The sequence below is a fragment of the Acartia tonsa genome, chromosome 3 (genome assembly GCF_053477335.1).
Source record: "Acartia tonsa isolate MP-2025a chromosome 3, ASM5347733v1, whole genome shotgun sequence".
Classification (NCBI taxonomy): domain Eukaryota; kingdom Metazoa; phylum Arthropoda; class Copepoda; order Calanoida; family Acartiidae; genus Acartia; species Acartia tonsa.
In genome coordinates, this window is record NC_137262.1 from 47,990,282 (window position 1) to 48,011,025 (window position 20,744).

Genomic DNA, 20,744 nt, shown 5'->3' on the forward strand with positions numbered 1-20,744 from the left:
TCCATATTGTACCCCTTTAAAGCAACTGCCATGCAAGATGTCAGACCTGTAACTCTTTTTTTTAGTTGACTTCCTTTGACTTTTAGTTTTGGTTTCAAAAAGTGTCACTTTCGCCTTCCCCCTTTTTACCTTGTAAAATTATAATATTTTTCAGATTCCGGATCTGCCATAATTCTCTTCCACAGAACCTTGCTGGCGGCACATTCTAAGCTGCTCTTACCCTTGATCACAGTCTCACCTATCACTCTAAACATACCATGATGGTTACAAAATGTTTTAGGATTTTTTATAATAAATATTTACAACTTGTGGATACACACCTACAGGAATCCAAGTCAACTTGAGGAAAAGTGTGTATCGTCCCTCCACTTTAGATTTTAATTTTCAAAAGAAAAATTTTCTTTAGATGGGAGAGATGTTTGCTTGTTGACAAAAAGGTATCAGGTTTGAACCTGCACCATACCGCTTTATTCAGGAACAACATAAAATGTTGCTAACTGCTGCAATATGATTAAGTCAATAATGTATTTATTCGTTAACAGGAAAAAAGACAACACAATGTAACTAAACGTTAATACTTTAGTGCAATAAATGGGATAAATGTAAAAAAAAGGACAATAGCCTTAAATCGATATATTTCCAAGAAAAATTTGAAATTTATTACCTGGAACCTTCAAGTTTAGAATCCCAGGTTCCAGTAAGTACCCACTCGACCTTGTCCTGACTACTGGTAACTGTTCCCGTCACCTTCTTAGGGGTACCTCCGAAATAACTGTAGGGCTCAAACTTCATGTAACATTTGTCCATGGTCTAAAAAATTCAATTTTAAGTAGAAAAACAAGGACGACAACATCCATAAAAGCGAAGCTCTGGATACAACAGTAGAACAATCCAACACGAACGCTTATAGTGTAATAACTTTATAAGCAGAATATCAATTTAAAGGCATAAACAAAATTGTATATGAACTTGTTGCAAATGGCGTAAATACAGGATTCTGTTTAAGGAGATATTTACATTTTTAGGAATTGTTACATGAATTATCTTCCAAAGTTTGAGATCAAAAGGTCAATTCTAAGATGCCTAAATTAACGATAAGAGCTAACCGTTTAATAATAAAACCACAGCAAAGTGCAATAAAGAATTTATTTAAAATTAAATCATCCAAGAAAATAAATTAATAATGCCACTCACTGACCTTATGATTAACAATCTCCATCTCTCCACAGTTATCAATCCAGAGCTTGCCAATGACAATATTGTGAACCACAGTTTTCACCTTGCGCCACGTGTAATGGTTACCAGAGGAATTAAACTTCAAGTGGGTGATACCTAAATAGATGATATATTAAACAAAAATATGAATAAAATATGAAGGAAGAATTATGAGTAATTTATATTACAAGAACCTTCTTAAGGGATAAGAAAATGGCGATAAATTGATGCAAATCCTTAATTACCACTTGTGTAAAATATAATTATCACCATTAGATGAAATGCTAGACACTTTTATGTTTGGAACCATCAAGTGAACTTCAAAACAAGTGCCCAAAGTTTATGGTAACCAGCGAATAAGATAACGAGGATTAACACTTTGGGTACCAGTGAAATTTACAGTCTAATGTTCCATCCCTCCCTGATTTAACCTCATACCATTTCGGTCAAACATAAAGAATTACCTATAGGTTCAATCTCAAGGTACTTTCCCTTGAACTTTGACCTCATGGTGAACTCTTGCCAGCACTCCCATCCGTTGACAGGGGACTCGCAGTAGTGCGCCACCATTGGGGGGTGGTGCATCACTTGTTCGCTTAGGCACCTCCAACCAAGATCCTCGGTTCTGAACACATAATTTTTGAAGTCCATATTAAGAATGCAAGAAATTGTTTACTTTGGGTGGAGAAAATAAATGAAAAGTTCAAGTTTTTAAATGCTCCAATTACGACTAAAATAAAAGAAAAAGAACAAGGGTAAAGTTCCTTGTTTCTCAAGTTACCTGTCATATTCGAAAGTTTCTCCAAGGAGAGGATTGAAAGGCTTTCCGGTTCTAACTGCAGTAGTGCTGAAAAACAATAAAATATGAAAATAAATAATTAAAAGAATTTTAATGTAAATGGAACGATATTTAGCAATTAACTGTAGGTTCTGTATTGTTCACCTGCCATGCAAAATCTAAGTACTGTACCTATTTATACCTTTTTATAATAGAATTAATTTATTTTAGAGTTGGGTTTTTTAGTTGCATATCAGCAATTCAAATAATCTTTAATTTTATACCTGTATGAGCTAACAGTAAAAGCTGCCACGAAGGCCATCTGTTCATAATTATCTGTGCATTGTGAAGCTTTGTCCAGAATATCACTAAATATTAACGTTAAGGGGGGCGTCGGATCTGACACTTTTGCGTAAACAGGGTGCATAGGCTTTGTGTTAGGAGTAAGAGGATAGGTTATTTGGGAAAAAAGTTTACATTTGGGGTATATTTTTCTTATATTTAAAAAAATTTTTGATAGGTATCTAGGTTCAGGTGCTGCAGACTGGAAGGTCGTTTCTGGAGAGGTATAAATGAAAAAAAAAATTTGTTTGAAGAGTTAGAGATCAACTTATTAATCCAAATATGCATCTTTAGGGATGTTATGAGCATATATGAAGAGAAAATAAAAATCGGCCTCCAGGTTCAGGTACTGCAGGCCTCCAGGTGAATTCTGGACAGGTAAAAACTGAAAATTTTTACTTTTGAAGTTAGAACAAACCTTATTTAACAAAAGTTGCTACTTTATGGATGGTATGAACTAATTTAAAGTAAAATTTGAAATCGGGCTCCAGGTTCAGGTACTGCAGGCATCCAGGTGGATTCTGGACAGGTAAAAACTGAAAATTTTTATTTTTGAAGTTAGAACAAAACTTGTTTTACAAAGTTTGCTACTTTATGGATAGTATTAATTTATTTGAAGATAAATTTGAAATCGGGCTCCAGGTTCAGGTACTGCAGGACTCCAGGTGGATCCTGGACAGGTACAAACTAAAAATTTTCACTTTTAAAGTTAGAGCATAACCCATTTAACAGAAGTTGCTACTTTATGGATAGTATCAACTCAATTGAAGAAAAATTTGAAATCGGGCTCCAGGTTCAGGTACTGCAGGACTCCAGGTGGATCCTGGACAGGTAAAAACTAAAAATTTTCACTTTTAAAGTTAGAGCATAACCCATTTAACAGAAGTTTCTACTTTATGGATAGTATTAACTCAATTGAAGAAAAATTTAAAATCGGGCTCCAGGTTTAGGTACTGCAGGACTCCAGGTGGATCCTGGACAGGTAAAAACTAAAAATTTTCACTTTTAAAGTTAGAGCATAACCCATTTAACAGAAGTTGCTACTTTATGGATAGTATTAACTCAATTGAAGAAAAATTTGAAATCGGGCTCCAGGTTCAGGTACTGCAGGACTCCAGGTGGATCCTGGACAGGTAAAAACTAAAAATTTTCACTTTTAAAGTTAGAGCATAACCCATTTAACAGAAGTTTCTACTTAATGGATAGTATTAACTCAATTGAAGAAAAATTTAAAATCGGGCTCCAGGTTTAGGTACTGCAGGACTCCAGGTGGATCCTGGACAGGTAAAAACTAAAAATTTTCACTTTTAAAGTTAGAGCATAACTTATTTAACAGAAGTTGCTACTTTATGGATAATATTAACTCAATTGAAGAAAAATTTTAAGTCGGGCTCCAGGTTCAGGTACTGCAGGACTCCAGGTGGATCCTGGACAGGTAAAAACTGAAAATTTTTAATTTTGAAGTTATAACAAAACTTGTTTTTACAAAGTTTGCTACTTTATGAATAGTATAAATAAAGATAAATTTGAAATCAGGCTCCCGGTTCTGGTACTGCGGGTCCCCAGGTGGATTCTTGACAGGTAAAAACTAAAAATAATACCTTTGAAGTTAAAACAAAAGTTGCTACTTTGTGGCTAGTATTAAATAATTTAAATTTCGGGCTCAAGGTTAAGGTGCTTAGGCCTCCAATTGGATTCTGGTTAGTTTAATAATTATAATTAGAGCAAAACTTATTTTTAAAAATTGCTTTTTGAGTTTGACAGCTTTTTTCTCAACGACGATGCTCATGCTCCTCATGAGATTGATGAGATGTTAATGCAGAAACATGTGGTTTTATTGGCAATTCAATGACAATGAATAGCTGATGTCTAACTTGCATCTTAGTTCTATTTGTCTATTTTAACAAAATTTGTTTGGTTTGTTTGTTACTTTTAAGTTAATTATGTAAGAAAGTTTTCATATTCTTTTTTTTATACTTGATAGTTGAAGAAAGCCTGCAGGAAATAGAGACTCTAAATGCTGAAAGACTGCCACAATTAGGCTTAATTCCCCGAATTCGAAGCCTTAAACTTCAATAACTTTTTTGTATCACATTAATGGTAATGTGTCTAATTGTTGGATTTTTACCGCAGTTAGAGCAGTGTATTTCCTGCAGGCTTCCTTTAGTGACTGACCTGTTGACAATATGTTTTTTTTTTTTTTTTTTATTATACCTAGTCGATTGTTAATATTATTTTTGCAGATATAATTCAAAATGTAACAAAATGGTTGGATTTAACTTAACCTTGAGCCCGATTTTAAATTTCTCTTTGAATTAGTTAAATAGATAACTCTTAAGTTAAATATTTTAATTTTTAAATGTCCAGAATCCAACTGCAGGCATTCAGTATATGAAATTTGAGCTCGATTTCAAATTTTTCTTCAAATGAGTTAATACTATCAGTATCCATAAAGTAGCAACTTTAGTTAAATAAGTTTTGTTCTAACTTCAAAAGTAAACATTTTCAGTTTTTACCTGTCCAGAATTCAAATGGAGTCCTGCAGTACCTAAACCTGGAGCCCGACTTCAAATTTTTCTTCAATTGTGTTAATACTATCCATAAAGTAGCAACTTCTGTTAAATGGGTTATGCTCTAACTTTAAAAGTGAAAATTTTTAGATTTTACCTGTCCAGGATCCACCTGGAGTCCTGCAGTACCTGAACCTGGAGCCCGATTTCAAATTTTTCTTCAATTGAGTTAATACTATCCATAAAGAAGCAACTTCTGTTAAATAAATTATGCTCTAACTTTAAAAGTGAAAATTTTAATTTTTACCTGTCCAGGATCCACCTGGAGTCCTGCAGTACCTGAACCTGGAGCCCGATTTCAAATTTTTCTTCAATTAAGGTAATACTATCCATAAAGTAGCAACTTTTGTTAAATAAGTTATGCTCTAACTTTAAAAGTGAAAATTTTTTGTTTTTACCTATCCAGGAACCACCTGGAGGCCTGCAGTACCTGAACCTGGAGCCCAATTTCAAATTTTTCTTCAATTGAGTTAATACTATCCATAAACTAGCAACTTTTGTTAACTAAGTTTTGCTCTAACTTTAAAAGTGAAATTTTTTAGTTTTTACCTGTCCAGAATCCACCTGGAGGCCTGCAGTACCTGAACCTGGAGCCTAATTTGAAATTTTTCTTCAAATAAGTTAATACTATCCATAAAGAAGCAACTTTTGTTAAATAAGTTTTGCTCTGACTTTAAAAGTGAAAATTTTCAGTTTTTACCTGTCCAGGATCCACCTGGAGTCATGCAGTACCTAAACCTGGAGCCCGATTTTAAATTTTTCTTCAATTGAGTTAATACTATCCATAAAGTAGCAACTTCTGTTAAATGAGTTATGCTCTAACTTTAAAAGTGAAAATTTTTTGTTTTTACCTATCCAGGAACCACCTGGAGGCCTGCAGTACCTGAACCTGGAGCCCAATTTCAAATTTTTCTTCAATTGAGTTAATACTATCCATAAACTAGCAACTTTTGTTAACTAAGTTTTGCTCTAACTTTAAAAGTGAAATTTTTTAGTTTTTACCTGTCCAGAATCCACCTGGAGGCCTGCAGTACCTGAACCTGGAGCCTAATTTGAAATTTTTCTTCAAATAAGTTAATACTATCCATAAAGAAGCAACTTTTGTTAAATAAGTTTTGCTCTGACTTTAAAAGTGAAAATTTTCAGTTTTTACCTGTCCAGGATCCACCTGGAGTCATGCAGTACCTAAACCTGGAGCCCGATTTTAAATTTTTCTTCAATTGAGTTAATACTATCCATAAAGTAGCAACTTCTGTTAAATGAGTTATGCTCTAACTTTAAAAGTGAAAATTTTTAGTTTTTACCTGTCCAGGATCCACCTGGAGTCCTGCAGTACCTGAACCTGGAGCCCGATTTCAAATTTTTCTTCAAATGAGTTAATACTATCCATAAAGTAGCAACTTCTGTTAAATGGGTTATGCTCTAACTTTAAAAGTGAAAATTTTTAGTTTTTACCTGTCCAGGATCCACCTGGAGTCCTGCAGTACCTGAACCTGGAGCCCGATTTCAAATTTATCTTCAAATAAATTAATACTATCCATAAAGTAGCAAACTTTGTAAAACAAGTTTTGTTCTAACTTCAAAAATAAAAATTTTCAGTTTTTACCTGTCCAGGATCCACCTGGATGCCTGCAGTACCTGAACCTGGAGCCCGATTTCAAATTTTTCTTTAAATTAGTTCATACCATCCATAAAGTAGCAACTTTTGTTAAATAAGGTTTGTTCGAACTTCAAAAGTAAAATTTTCAGTTTTTACCTGTCCAGAATTCAACTGGAGGCCTGCAGTACCTGAACCTGGAGGCTGATTTTTATTTTCTCTTCATATATGCTCATAACATCCCTTAAGATGCATATTTGGATTAAAAAGTTGATCTCTAACTCTTCAAATAAATTTTTTTTTCATTTATACCTGTCCAGAAACGACCTTCCAGCCTGCAGCACCTGAACCTGGATACCTATCAAAAAATTTTTTAAATATAAGAAAAATATACCCCAAATGTAAACTTTTTTCCCAAATAAACTATCCTCTAACTCCTAACACAAAGCCTATGCACCCTGTTTACGCAAAAGTGTCAGATCCGACGCCCCCCTTATTATTTGATAACACAAAGAGTACATCTGTTCATAATTATCTGTGCAATGTAAAGCTTTGTCCAGAAAATGATAATATTGAAATACTAAGTAAACCTGCACATACTAAATAATTATGGTCTAATATTGAGGGTACCTATAGAATGTATTATATTTTGTATGTCTCTAAGATCTTACATACCTAGTAAAATGTTGGTTTAAAGACAGGTGGATTCTTTAAAAAATTTAGGATCGCTTAAAATCATAGAAGGGTTATAACCATTTTATTTATTTTTTTGTAGATTTTTATATGATTTTGGAGGATTTTTTACAAATACAATTTTGATGATCTTGCGACCCTCGCCGATTTAGCGATCCTAATTTTTCTTAATCAACTTTTGCTTTCATGAATGTTTCCATCCTTATACCAATTAAAAATATTTACCTATACTCAAAATCTTCAACTAATCTTTGAAGCATGGATAAGGGTTCTGAAAAATTGACTGGAACAGGAATCTTTGATAAATCTTTTCCAATACAGTTCTTCATTATACTCCATAAACTAAAATAAAAACATTTGTTTCTGTATCTACAACTTTGTATAATTTCCCTCTACTTATACAAAAAAATATAGGTAGGTATTTAATGTTTTTTCTCAATGCATTTCATGCAGAAAAGCTATATTTACCTGAAATTAATATCTGGTTTGTCAGGAATCCTTGTTCTCCTTCGCCTGCCCCCGGCCGGCACGCCTCGTTTTACGGGCGTCGGCGGTAACTTGCCATCGCCTTCAGTGAGTCCAGTGCCGTCACTTCGGCTGCGGCGATGGACAACGTTAATTGTGCCTCCTCTTTCCCCTAATGAAATAATAGAATGTTGACAAGTATTTTTAGGAATTTTAGGTATGTATTGTATATTTTAATTAACTCTGTCTAATTAGGTATTTATTTGACTATCTTGATATAGACGGACTAGCTATCTGACCATCTATCTCCAGGAAGAAAGGGTACAATGGGCTGTTTATTACACTAGTCTCCAAAGTTTTATAATAACGTTTTCTATTAGTTGGTTTAACAACTTTGGGAACTATTATTGAAGTTTGATTGTTTATTTTCTTCAATAAGTTGATTGTCCAAACTTTGGGGTGATTTTGTGTAGGTATTAACATTGGGGATATACATAAATTTATTGGCTAGCAACCTGATTCATCATCTTAATTCTCCATGGAACAGTCCTCTGTTTCCTGTGCCTAGTCTATCTATCTTCTATCTACATAACTTATTATTTTTCTGTGTAGCTGTCTATCTATCTATCTCGCCGCGCTAGCTACCTGATTCATCATCTCCATTCTCCATGGAACAGTCCTCTGTTTCCTCTGCCTTGTCGTCAGATTCGGTTTTTGTGCTTTCTAGACTTCCAGAACTTGAAGTTCTCCTGAAGTTAGATTATTATCTATTCACTTCTTTCATATATATTTTGTTGGTCCAGGCAGGCAAAGAACTCTGTTACTGATACAGCATACAGTTTTCGTAAATGTCCAATATTAAGGGGCCAGCTTGTCAATGTGAGATTGCTGCATTTGATTTGAATTGCCTGTTTGCATTCAGCCAAATATCCAAAGATTTAAACTACTATTTTATAAGCATACAAAAAAATAAAGGTTACCTTAATTTTCTAGGGGCAGAAACTGTGAAATCTTCATAATCTTGGTCTTCTTTAGCATCCTATATAAATATTTTATTCAAATTCCTTCTGTTTCAAATAACAGAGCATAAGCTTAAATAAAATAAACTTCAAAGAAAAGAAAAAAATAAATCTTTCATATCACTTTAAATATCATAATTTATATTCTATTGATAGATAACTTTAAATTGGGTACCTAGAGTTTTATATTTTATTTATTTAGGTTTTAAAATCACTATAAATGAATAACCTTATTTGAGTCCTACTATAATAACTTTTATTGTACTTTGAATATTAATTGTTTAATAACATAGTAAAATACGTAGACTGACAATTCTTATCTTTATATTTTATCTTCTAAAACAGATGTTTCATATTCATTATATAGGTACTTTAACTAAGTTATTGACAGGATAAAAATGCAATTTATTAGTAAAAAAGTGCTAAATCCTAAATGAATTAGAATCTGAAAGGATATAGAAATTATACCTATATTTATTGAGAGGGGGAAATTTTTCGCCAATTCAAGTTGCTAAATGGACCTCATTTGTTGGTTAGTTCGTTAATCCAGTAGGAGTGGAGGGGATGGGGTAAATGGTTGTTATCCCTATTTTAGTCAGCCAGGAGTCTCACTTTATTAAAATACATGTAACTCTAGTGCAGCATCCAAGTAAGGGGGGGGGGGGGAGTTCTGACACTTTTGCACAGGGAGAATAGGATTTGTCTTAGGAGTGAGAGGATAGGTTATTTGGCAAAAAAGTTTCCTTATATTAAAAAAAATGGATTTGATCTCCAGGTGGTCTCTAGCTAACCAATGAACCAATTGAGTTTTCAATTATAGTAATGCTTTGGGGCTAAAACTTTGTAATTTTTTTCTACTAGACTATAACTTTTCTAATTTCAAATTGAAAAAAATGAAAGAATATTCACCTCAAATTCATCTTCATCGTCCGAATTAGAATTACTTTCCACTCGAGAATCTTCTTGAACTACTCTCTTTGTAGCACTACTCATCTTAATAAAATTAGAATTACTTTCCACTCGAGAATCTTCTTGAACTACTCTCTTTGTAGCACTACTCATCTTAATACAATAATAGTTATTTCTCGTATTCATTCGAATCCGGTGGATAGGAACCGGTTCTCATCTATATGAAAAAAAATATGTCTAGCATCGTATTATATCCAGCTTTCTACGAATATAAAAATATACAATCATAAGATTAAAACCATTTTTTTTAGCCCCGAGGTGCCAAAGGCACCGGCTAAAAAACTGGTTTTAATCTTATAATTGTACATTCTATATCCGCGGAAAGCTGTTTATAATACGATGCGAGAAATAACTATTATCGCATCGTATCATAAACAGATTTTTGCCGATATTTAAATGAAAATTAAAACTAGTATTAATTCTATGATTTTCACATTAATATTCATAGAAAATTGTCTGTAATACGATGCCATAGATACATGGTTTTCAGTTTATCTGAGAACAGGTTAAAGTTCTATTTCTGCAGAAATTAATCGGTTTCGAAGCCATACTGGAAATTAGTACCTATTTATCTATCTATAATACAAAGTAGAACGATGTCTGTCCGTCTGAAGCTTAAGATCTCGGTAACCACTGAACCGATCGGATTCTACTCTTGAGGGTATATACCTATTGGTCCTGTGGTGGTTTTCAGCTATTTTCTTGGGGGGTGGGACACCCCTAACCCCCCCAAAAACAAAAAAATCCCCCCCTTATTTTTTATTTTGCTCTGCTACAGGCTGCCGCAGGCTGCATTTTTTTTTTTTTTTTTTTTGTAACCTTTGTGGAAGGTTTCCACACTTTTTTTACCATCTCTTGGGGCAAAGCCGCTAGTAACTTTTTAAAGAATTAAGGTCAAAGGCAACTATAACATGAAAAATTAAATATTAATCGATCTGATTAAGAGAGTGAAATCATTTAGAGTCTATTACTAGTTGTAATCAACAATCATTAAAAGTAACTGGATCACTCTAACCACTGAACTGATATGGTTCTCCTTTACAGTGTAGCCTTTATAGGTCCTGGGAGGGTTTTGTAACTATCTTGTTGGAGGGTGCCACCTCCTAGGTCGAGTTACCCCTCTACCCACACCTCAAGAACCCCTAAAGGCCTTTAGACTAGCTATAATAGAATTCTTTTAAAATCCTTACCTCGCTACTATTCTGAGTGTTCTTGTTTTTACACTGATTTTCCAGCCTGCTGTGCTGTTTTGCCAACTGTTCCACCATTTCTTCCAGTCGCAGCCGTTGTTCACGTTCGTGCGACAACAGACGTTGCCATTTGCGGCCCTGAAAAGGTAATTAATCCTTTAAATATATTGAAGGAAAAGTTTTACTGAAAATTTTGATCCAAGAATTTTGATCAGTCATAATTAATAAGTATTTAAAAATATCTTTATTTTTTTTTTGGACAATTAGCAGCAGCAAAGAATGACGGCTGACTTCTGAAAATTAAAATCCAGCCGCTAGTAATTGAACAATACGAAGCAGTAGCTGGGTAAACGTATAACTGTAAAACTACTGAGCCCTAGATCCAAACATACTGCAAAGGGGAGAATGCATGTACCAGAGCAAGTGATGTTAAGCACCTTCCACAAGGGGCGTCGTAGCTCAGTGGTAACGAACTGAGTTACGGTGATGAGAGTTCGAGTTCTAGTCCCCATGTGGCAACTCGAATTTCTCAGTTGAATACATTCACGCAACTTCCCCTGGTTGTGTAAGAAGGGGATTATTGAGTAAGTTTGGATACTTAATAGTCAAGTACATAATATCAGTACTACCCTTATCCCAAGCTCCTCTGCGGAGAGCGTCATTCATTACGGTGACTTAAATTGGGACACCTGCCATACTCGGCGAGGGTGAGGTAATAATGAGTAGCTCTCATGAGATAGCGGGTCAAGTCATAATGTGCTTGAACGTGGAGCTTGATAGCCCTAGTGGCTATACAAAAGTGTCTCAGCCTACTCCATGACTACTTAGGTCCAAACCCTAAGAGACTATGGCTAATCAATCAATCAAAGCACCTTCCACAATTGATATAAGAAATTTTTAGGTTGATTCACTTCAGGTTTCTGTTATATAGGACTAAATGTTTGATAAAAGCTAAGGTCTACCAAGGTCTTCACAAAAAAATTATACTTTATCAATGTATTATATAACGAGTTGAGATTAACAACCATCAAGTGACGAAAGTATACGTTTGCCTTGTTATTCTTTTTGCACTTTGAACTCATCAAAACATTTGATGACATTTCTTCAAAAGTCTCTTAACATTTCAAAGTATTGACCTGTGTTTGTGTAAGCTCCATGAATTGTGCACACGCGTTGAGCATCGCATTACTAGTTATCTTCAACAGGGTGGCGCGTTCTATCAATATCTGATTAGAAAATTATTATAGATAGAACGTGATTATTTACCTTTTGACAACAATTTTTTGTGTTGAATTATCCTATTCGTCTGATTTTTGGAATAGGAATATTGGTTCCTAAGACTACAAGGTAGAATATTTTAAGTGATGCATTGAAGCAATTTTACACAGGGTGAAAACCCCCCAAAAAAACCTTAAAACCCCGGGTTTTTAAGGTTTTTTTTGGGGTTTTACGGTTTGGGTTGGGCTTGGCTTTTTAAAAAAACCCTGGGTTTTTCCCAACCCTGATTTTACAACAAATTTTCTAACAATAATATACTTGGTACTTATTAGGTTCTGACACACTCGAGATGTGTTAATGTTCGTTTGTCCTACTGTCTGATTTTAGAGCTTCGCTTTTATGAATAAAGTCATCCTAGTTTAATGATACATCATTAAGAATAATCTTCTTGTTGACATTGTGACGTTTATATACTAGCTACTCTACAATCCATACCTTGAGCTTTGGTGCTAGCTGTGTGTCCACCAGGTTCTGTTGGTTGTCCAATTTTGATACAGACTCCACATCTTGGACTGATCTCTAAATAATAAAGAGTTATGGCCACTCATAATATACAGGGATAGGACATTGGACTAGAAATTAATCTAAACCCCAATTATGGTATCAAAATTACTCCGTATGTAGGTATAAATTATTGGAGAAAAAATTTGGGGCACTATTATTTTGTAAACAACAATCAAAAACCAATGCAACCCCTAAAGCTTACAATCTAACAAATGAGGAGCGCGTTTATAGAATTCAATGCTCAACGTCCTCTCTCCATAAAAAATTCCAACTATGAATTGTGTACAAATGTAAATTGTGTTTAGCTTTCAATTATCCAGATTTTTGGGAAGAGACATTTCTTTTAATTAGCATTAATAACAATATTTAATGTCTTCAGTACGACAGTGTTTGAATTTTATAAAAACAAGGATGACAACATCCATAACTAAAACTTCATTAAAGGACAAAAAGACTAAATGAATTTTAAAGATGTTAAGTTGATAAATATGCCACAATACATAAAAATCACGAAAGCCGTCTGAAATAATAAAAAAAAGTATTTTTGATGTCTTTTTATTTATGACCGACAAAATGACGGACTAAGTAAATTATACACTTGATGCCAATTGATACTGGGAATCTTCACCAAAAATTTGAGCCGACTATCTTCAATAGCAGCCGAGAAAATCGAATTTTTCCAAATAGCGTTACAGACGGACTGACTGAATTATAAAGTAGCTTCGCTACTGCATGAAAAAGGCTTACCTGTAAAGCTTGACCATGTTTTTCAATTAAATCATTACAAGTTTTTAATTCCTCCAACCTTGCTCCCATCATCTTTACTGCTGAACTAAGCTCCTGAAAAAATAGAAAAATTAAGGTCTCAAATAGCACCTCATTAAAAGATCTAAGATTAAGCAGCTTTCACTCAATTAGGCAGATTTAAGAGAAGTGTTTTTTTAGAAACAACGCCCAAAATATAAAATTGATAGGTTTGTATTTACCCAGCATAAACAATGCCTATAATTCAAGTGAACTATAAATTTTCATCCTAGGTATAATATAAAGTATTAAGGGGTTTTTTGTCTTAAACTAAACATTTCAAAAATATATGTTCTGAATTGGATGTACTTTTCTGGTAAGCTTTATATTCATATGAAGGTAGTTTTAATCTATTTTTCTGACATTACCCCGCTATCCCCTAGAAGCTAGGTGAGAAGCAATTTAAATTTTTAATAAAGCTGATCAAAACCAACCAAAAAAGGGTATAAAATTCTTTTAAATGTCGAATAAAAATGATTTTAAAATGTACAAAAATTTATAAATAGGTAGAGCATAAATCGTATAACAAAATAAAACGAAACTTAACATAGAGATTCTATATTTTATATTAAATTAGTTTTCAACCCAAATTAATATCCAAATGTTTATATAACCCAATATTTGAGATGTATCAAATCGCAAATTTTAATCTGATTTTTACAGTTTTGCTAGTTTATTTTTTAAATTGTAAACATTTATCAATCCATAAATAAAAGTAATGGGATGTATGTCTGTCAGTCTCTTAAAATATTCTTTTATTTAGTTTAATGCAGGCAAATTTTTAACAAATTCGAGAAAGGGTAAGCCCACCAAAGAGGGTGCAGCCGCTAGTTATTATCAGAAATGTCGATAAGTGCATTACATATAAACTAATAATAAAGAATAAATTACAATCCTAGAAATTTAGTTCTTGTTTTGTTTTATTAGTGAAAAAATACAATGTAGTATTATAGTTTTTAACAGCTAATTGAAAACACGATTTATATTTTTTTATTAAAAAAAATAATAATCTAGTTTTATCCTTGTAATTCTAGCAAAAATATTTGATGATAATTTCATGAATAAAAAGCAAAGGACATATGTAAATAAAGATGCATAGTTAAATAATGATTTTATTTTTATAATAATTCAAGTATTTAAAGGCTTCTCTTGTATACAATTTCTCTCAAGTTATTCAGGGATTAAGGAGTAGGTGAACGATTAAAATAATACATTTTAATTATATTCAAAAATTAAGAAAAATGTTTTGAAGAATCTATTTAACAGAAGGATGGTGAGTGGGGGATTTTGAGCGACGGGAAAAATATTTGTTCAGCCTTTTGAGTGAAGAAATGCAACAGCAAAAAAATATGCCATTATCTCTTAAAATTCAGCGGTCAGTAGGATCCTCGCCGATTTTTAATATACAACAAGGGTAAGGGCTAGGCCAATGCAAGATAATTCAGTAAAATAAGTTTTGCAAATTTGCAATGATATATTACAATATTTTCTCGTCATAGAATAAAAATCACTGCTATTAACCCTTTCTTTAATATCAAAACAACAAAAAAGCTAATTCCCCCCCCCCCCCTCCCTTACCAATATTTTGATTATAATTGATTTGGCAAACTTTTTTTACTTAACCTTTAACATTAAGTTTTTAATATCAGATATAATATACCTTTCAAGCTACTTGAATCGTGTTACAATAAAATATTACTATATTCCTGTACACCCTCTCACTACTACTATTTATGACTAGTACACGGTTTGAAATGAACTAAGTTAATATATCATCACAAATAGACACAGAGAGAGAGATGACAAGTAAATATGTGCTAATAAGCGAGTTCTATAACTGTTCTGGGATATATAATAACATTTAAATTTATATCTACATAGGGCAAGTAACCTTCTGTGATTTTATTGCGGAAATGATTATAAAAACAGGAGTATGTATGTAAATGTAGCATGAATAATGATCAATATGTGTGATAAAATTACGTATTTAAAATGATAATGAATGTGGTTAGTTTAGAACTTGAAATTAGTGCAGAAAATTTTGCCAGAAATGACATACATAGGGGTCATTTGGAATCTGTTAAAAAAAACTCTATACCCAGCTAAAACCAACAACTGAATTAATGTGAATGAAAAAAAACAGCTTTATTAACCAAATATTTTTTCGACCTACTTTAGTTGTAAAGAGTAGCTTCTCTGATAAGTCTGTGTAAATATTCAGATATTTAGGGTTTAAATCTGCTGTTTGTGAAATTTCCTCAACTATTTTAAGCTTCTCTTATTCAAAATTATGATATTATCTAAGATTTACATGCGTGTGTTCATATCCAAAATACTAAGTATTTTGTTCTGACATGCTTATAAGGGGACATTTCGCGCCATCTTTGACACAGGGATAGAGATATATTTTTATTAAATACAGGGAAATTTCATCCAAAAAGGAAACCTAAATAACCTCTCCTCTCACTCATAAGACATAGTCTATACTCCCTGTTTAGACAAAGTGTCAGAACCCCCCCCCCCCCCTCCTTTTTATACTTTTAGCAGAAATCTTAAGGGATAAGTGTAATACAGTCCAATGTCCCTCCCTTCCTTTATGGTAAAATAGACAATAACTATGCACTTTTTGAAAAATCTTTTAATAGGAATAATTTGACCCCTACTATCACATCATAAAAAAAAACATGTTTATTATCATGGACAAACAAAAGTAAAACAGTAACTATCCTAATTAGATAAAGAATCTTCAATAAAATGGAAAAAATCCTAAATCAAAACTGCAATACAATGATGCGAAGAAAAAAGTTTTGCATTTTGCAATGTTACAGAGAAAAAAATGCATTTTAAAGTAAGCCATTATCACAAACTTAAACATTAGATTTTTCAGTTTAATATTGTTATTAATTATAAACGTGTCCATTATAGTTTAAAAAGAAAGGCTTTCATACTATTATTTTTCATTTATGCATCAATAATGACAACTTTCAAACTAGGGAATTATGATGTGACAATAGGTTCAGTTAAAATTTTTATACAACTTTATTAATATTAATATTTTTAAAGAAGATCTATCGATTAGGTAGGTATTAATCATGATAGGTAGACTTTCATATTTACATTAATATTAAGATATTTATATTCATTAATTGGAAGATAATATTATGTACAAAATATAGATCTATATAATCTGATAAGGGGTCAGGGATAGTTATAAAAATATGAAGATCAATTATAGAATTGTGAAATATATACCAAAAGCTTTGAATACTTCCTTTTTATCTTTTCTATGAAAACTTCAAAAGCCAACCTAAAATTAACATACTCTACAAAAACTTATTAGGTAGTGAAGGAACCATGTGAAGTTTATGTAACTGAACTTTTTTTGTAAACTACATAGGACTGGCTCTTTCACAAAATCTTTCATTAATCCTACCTAAAATATTCAAATAAATCAGTTTTTGTTTTTTAAAGAATCCTACACCCTGTCCCTGTGGTTGCATGTTATTGGTTTAAGCTGTGTTGGGGTCTTGTTACAGATCATACAATCATACCATAAATTTTCATATTAAGGATTAGTTTCAATTTTTAAGAAAATAAGGAAAAATACGTCCACAGACAATGCAACTAAGATTTAAAACTTTCGGTATATTACATGCAAAAAAAACTTTTTTGTTTAGTTTTCCTTTTAAAGCCTTAACACTTAATCCTAATATTTAAAGATAAATTGAGAGGACGGAACAGAATAATGGCATACAACAGCCATGCAGACTTTTAAAAAATAGCCTAAAACGCAGAACTTAATCGGTTCTGAAGGCAGAGTACTTAATAAACCATACTACTTCATATACAACGAATAAGATAAACTAACCCCATGTTTACAAAATTTAATCTTACTAAAATAAATCATTAGCAATTTGCCTAGTGGACAAAATAGTATATTATGTAGCTTCGCTACTAAAAATCTTAATACATATCTAATAATAGTTATCAATAAAATATAATCTTTACCATATAAATATATATACTATTATACAATATCTATATTCTATATACTAGTTATTTCCAAAAACATTTAATCTGTTATTACAAAATATGTGATGTCGAGCGTCATTCTTACATATCTATTTAGATATTTCAGCATAAATGTTTGTAAGCTGATTGCTTATATTGTATGTACGTAAGCTTTTTATAGAAAATACAAGAGTTTTCTGCTATTCCAAAACAGTACAATAAACAAATGTTCAGAAAAGACTGTTTAAGAATATGAAAGTATTAAGTAATATGGGATAGTCGCAGTGTAATAGAAACTAATAAAGAACGACTACTATAAACAAATTTCTTTCCGCCGACTTTCAGGCTATTTGGAATCAAGTATCATCTAGTCGTTCATTTCAAAAGTATAAGATTTTTAACAGCTGCTAGCGGCCATATGGCTTAATTTATATTAGGGTTGGCAATCCGGAATCCGCCCAATTTTTGGGCCAATTTTGGAATCCGAATCCGGAATCCGTTTTTTATTAGCGGATTCCGAATTTTTAATTGGTATGCTAAAATTAGCGTCTTAAGTTTTTTCTTTCAACTACCGCTTTTTGCAGGCAAAGATTATCATCATTACATATAAAAATTTTCAAAATCGATCTGGTTCGATTCTCGGAAGTGAATTATAGAGAACACCAAGAACATTAATTTTTAGGACATATGTAGCACTTAATTTTTTTAATTTTTTTAAAAAGCCTTTAAAAATACTGCTAGAATCCGGAATCCGTCAAAAATAAGAATCCGGAATCCAAATCCGGCCCAAAAATTCGACAGATTGCCATCACTAATTTATATTGTATATATTTACTATTTAGAAACCTTAATAAACCTGGAATAAATATTACTCATAAATGTACAGTTATCTCGCAAATAAATCCACGAAGGACCCAATTAAAAGTTTTTTCTTCTGAAATCAGCCAAGCGCTCCTAGTGCATTATTGGATCTAGATTTTCCAGATTATTTGTAGTAGGCCTTATTTTAACTGGAGTTCAGCCGTTTGTCCAAAAACAGTCTTTAATGTTCTAATTTTTTTTGGAAATGTTTGATTCCTACAACATTCTATCGGTTACGTAAATACTTAATATCTACCCTTCTCTGACATTATACCTTACAATTGACCTATAAAATATTGTAATAACCTAGTGTAGCATACGCTTACCTGTTTATCAATTTCCACTGGGAAGCCATCATTTTCTTCTTCGTCATCGCTTTCCATCAGCTGTATGGCCTGTATGTCCAATACAAACATTATTTAGATTACATTCTTTATTGAAAATGATGTAGAATAAGTTAAAGTTTTATTATATTTTATTATATGATGTACTTAACAGGGCTTGATCTTTTTTCAGGGGTGTATATTCAGCACAAGATTTTTTTTTTTCCCCTGCTACAAAACTTTTTATTTTTTTCCCCCTAGTTTTTTCTCACCAAGAAGGGGGGAAAATGGAAAAATATTTAAAGAACTCTATATTTTATTTATTTTATCCCTCCTACCACACATTTTTTTTGTTTTTTTCACCTAGGAGGGGGGGCAAATGGAAAAAATGTTTTCAGTTTTCTTAATTTTTACATTTTTTTCCCTCCAACCACTTATTTTTCATTCCCCCCCCCCCCCCCCCCCCGAGCAGGGGATCCCATGTAGAATATACACCCCTGTCTTTTTTACCGCATGATCATAATGTTATTGCTTAATAATTAACTTTATGCTAAAAAAATTCCACATTGTGTTTTGCGTTAGGTCCTGCCACTAGGCAACATATTTGATATTCTTATGTATTAAAATAAAACTATATAATCAATATACCTATGTAAATATTCTGATTATATCATCGTGTTTTAATATGTTGACTGAAATAAATATTTTATGTTTATGTTTATGTTTAAAATCGCCCTTTAGGTTTTAAACCTTTTAATAAAATTTCTAAACTACCATTCTACGAATCTACATAGATGATAGGGGTAGTTGCATGAAGTGCATTTCATAAAAATTAGAGCAAGCAAAAGTTGCAAGAATACCGTCTACATTAAAAAAGTCATCATTCTGTTTTTGTGAAAACAGGACAGCCATTTATGTTGCATATTTCCAAAAAATATGATTTTTAAGTCTTGGTATTTTTAAACAACCTGGTAGAAAATTGAAATTATTTCAATACCAATATGGCCTATAGATGTAGTTTAAACTATCAAACTGAAAAAATATGCAGTTCACTAAATTCAAGTTTAAATGCACTTCGTGCAACTAGCCCTTTGCAGCTACAAATTCTAATTCTCTTAATAAACTTAATTCACGTAATGTAAGTATGCCTTTGACTTGGCTAACTCCAAGGCCGTGACCCATTTTTGTCTTTCTACTTCGCTGGCTGCCTTCAGATGGAATGTTTGGGTTCCCCCTCCGTTACTGAAAAAAAAACATTAAATGTGATAAAGGCAAAAATATATTTAGATAGGGTACCTATGTGTTTGTACAGAAGGATCTCGTTAACTGGTAGTCCTTTATAGTTCTCCTTTACAGTAAAACTTCTAATAGGTCCAATCATGGTTTATAATTATTTTTGGGAAGAGTTCCTCCACTCTTCCAAGAGAAAGTGCCCCAGAAAAAAATTCCCCTCCATCCCTCAACTGCTCCTAAAAGCCTCTCGGGATGTAGTTGCTAAATCACTAAAAATAAATATATAATTCCGTATTTTTACTTTATAAATAGGTAAAAGAAATGGATAGGAGCAGGGGCATAATTTGTAATTTAGGATATTTCTCCAAAAATAATCGAGGAGGGTTTTTTCTTCTTTAACTATAAATTCACAATAGGAATAGCAATAATAATCATTGAATAGCTGTGCTACAAAACTAAGTTACCTGACAACAAAATTACAGCTATATTGTTCTGTATGAATTATTGCTCCATGCAGTGAAATTGTTCCTCTGAAATATTAATAATACAGATTAAAAAAGAAAAGGGTCATACAGTTCAACTATGTGCTAATAGATTATTTGACAAATTCTTTTCCAACTCAATGGAACCAAGAACCAACTGGCGTTATCCTCTTAGAAAATTTTGGTGCAACCCCTCCCCCCCCCCCTTTCGACAGAACTATGACTCAGTCCAAGAAAAATATTTTTTTTTACAATTAGTTTAGGTTAGGTTATGGGAGGGGGGGGGGGTAAAAATTTTCAAAATCCTAAGAGGATAATACCAACCAACTTATTGGGAAAACAAAGGATTAACGGAGGCAAAAAACTTCCCACCGAGGCTAAACACTTATGAATATGAAAATATAAGGATT

The 20,744-nt window shown here is 32.5% G+C and overlaps 1 protein-coding gene across 1 annotated transcript in view; it reads right to left on the reverse strand.

Moving 5' to 3' along the window:
* Positions 1–20,744, reverse strand: part of Osbp (oxysterol binding protein) — a 28,921-nt gene that overhangs the window by 5,862 nt on the left and 2,315 nt on the right. Inside the window, exons 3-20 of the mRNA XM_080154316.1 lie at positions 20,317–20,382; positions 19,768–19,861; positions 18,623–18,691; positions 13,368–13,460; positions 12,552–12,635; positions 11,975–12,064; positions 10,839–10,976; positions 9,589–9,672; positions 8,641–8,699; positions 8,306–8,409; positions 7,664–7,832; positions 7,421–7,537; positions 2,278–2,361; positions 1,997–2,062; positions 1,680–1,840; positions 1,199–1,332; positions 665–810; positions 130–246 (exon numbers count right to left, since the gene is read on the reverse strand). Coding sequence (XP_080010442.1) covers positions 130–246; positions 665–810; positions 1,199–1,332; positions 1,680–1,840; positions 1,997–2,062; positions 2,278–2,361; positions 7,421–7,537; positions 7,664–7,832; positions 8,306–8,409; positions 8,641–8,699; positions 9,589–9,672; positions 10,839–10,976; positions 11,975–12,064; positions 12,552–12,635; positions 13,368–13,460; positions 18,623–18,691; positions 19,768–19,861; positions 20,317–20,382 — 1,875 coding nt within the window. The remainder of the gene's footprint in view (positions 1–129; positions 247–664; positions 811–1,198; positions 1,333–1,679; positions 1,841–1,996; positions 2,063–2,277; positions 2,362–7,420; positions 7,538–7,663; positions 7,833–8,305; positions 8,410–8,640; positions 8,700–9,588; positions 9,673–10,838; positions 10,977–11,974; positions 12,065–12,551; positions 12,636–13,367; positions 13,461–18,622; positions 18,692–19,767; positions 19,862–20,316; positions 20,383–20,744) is intronic.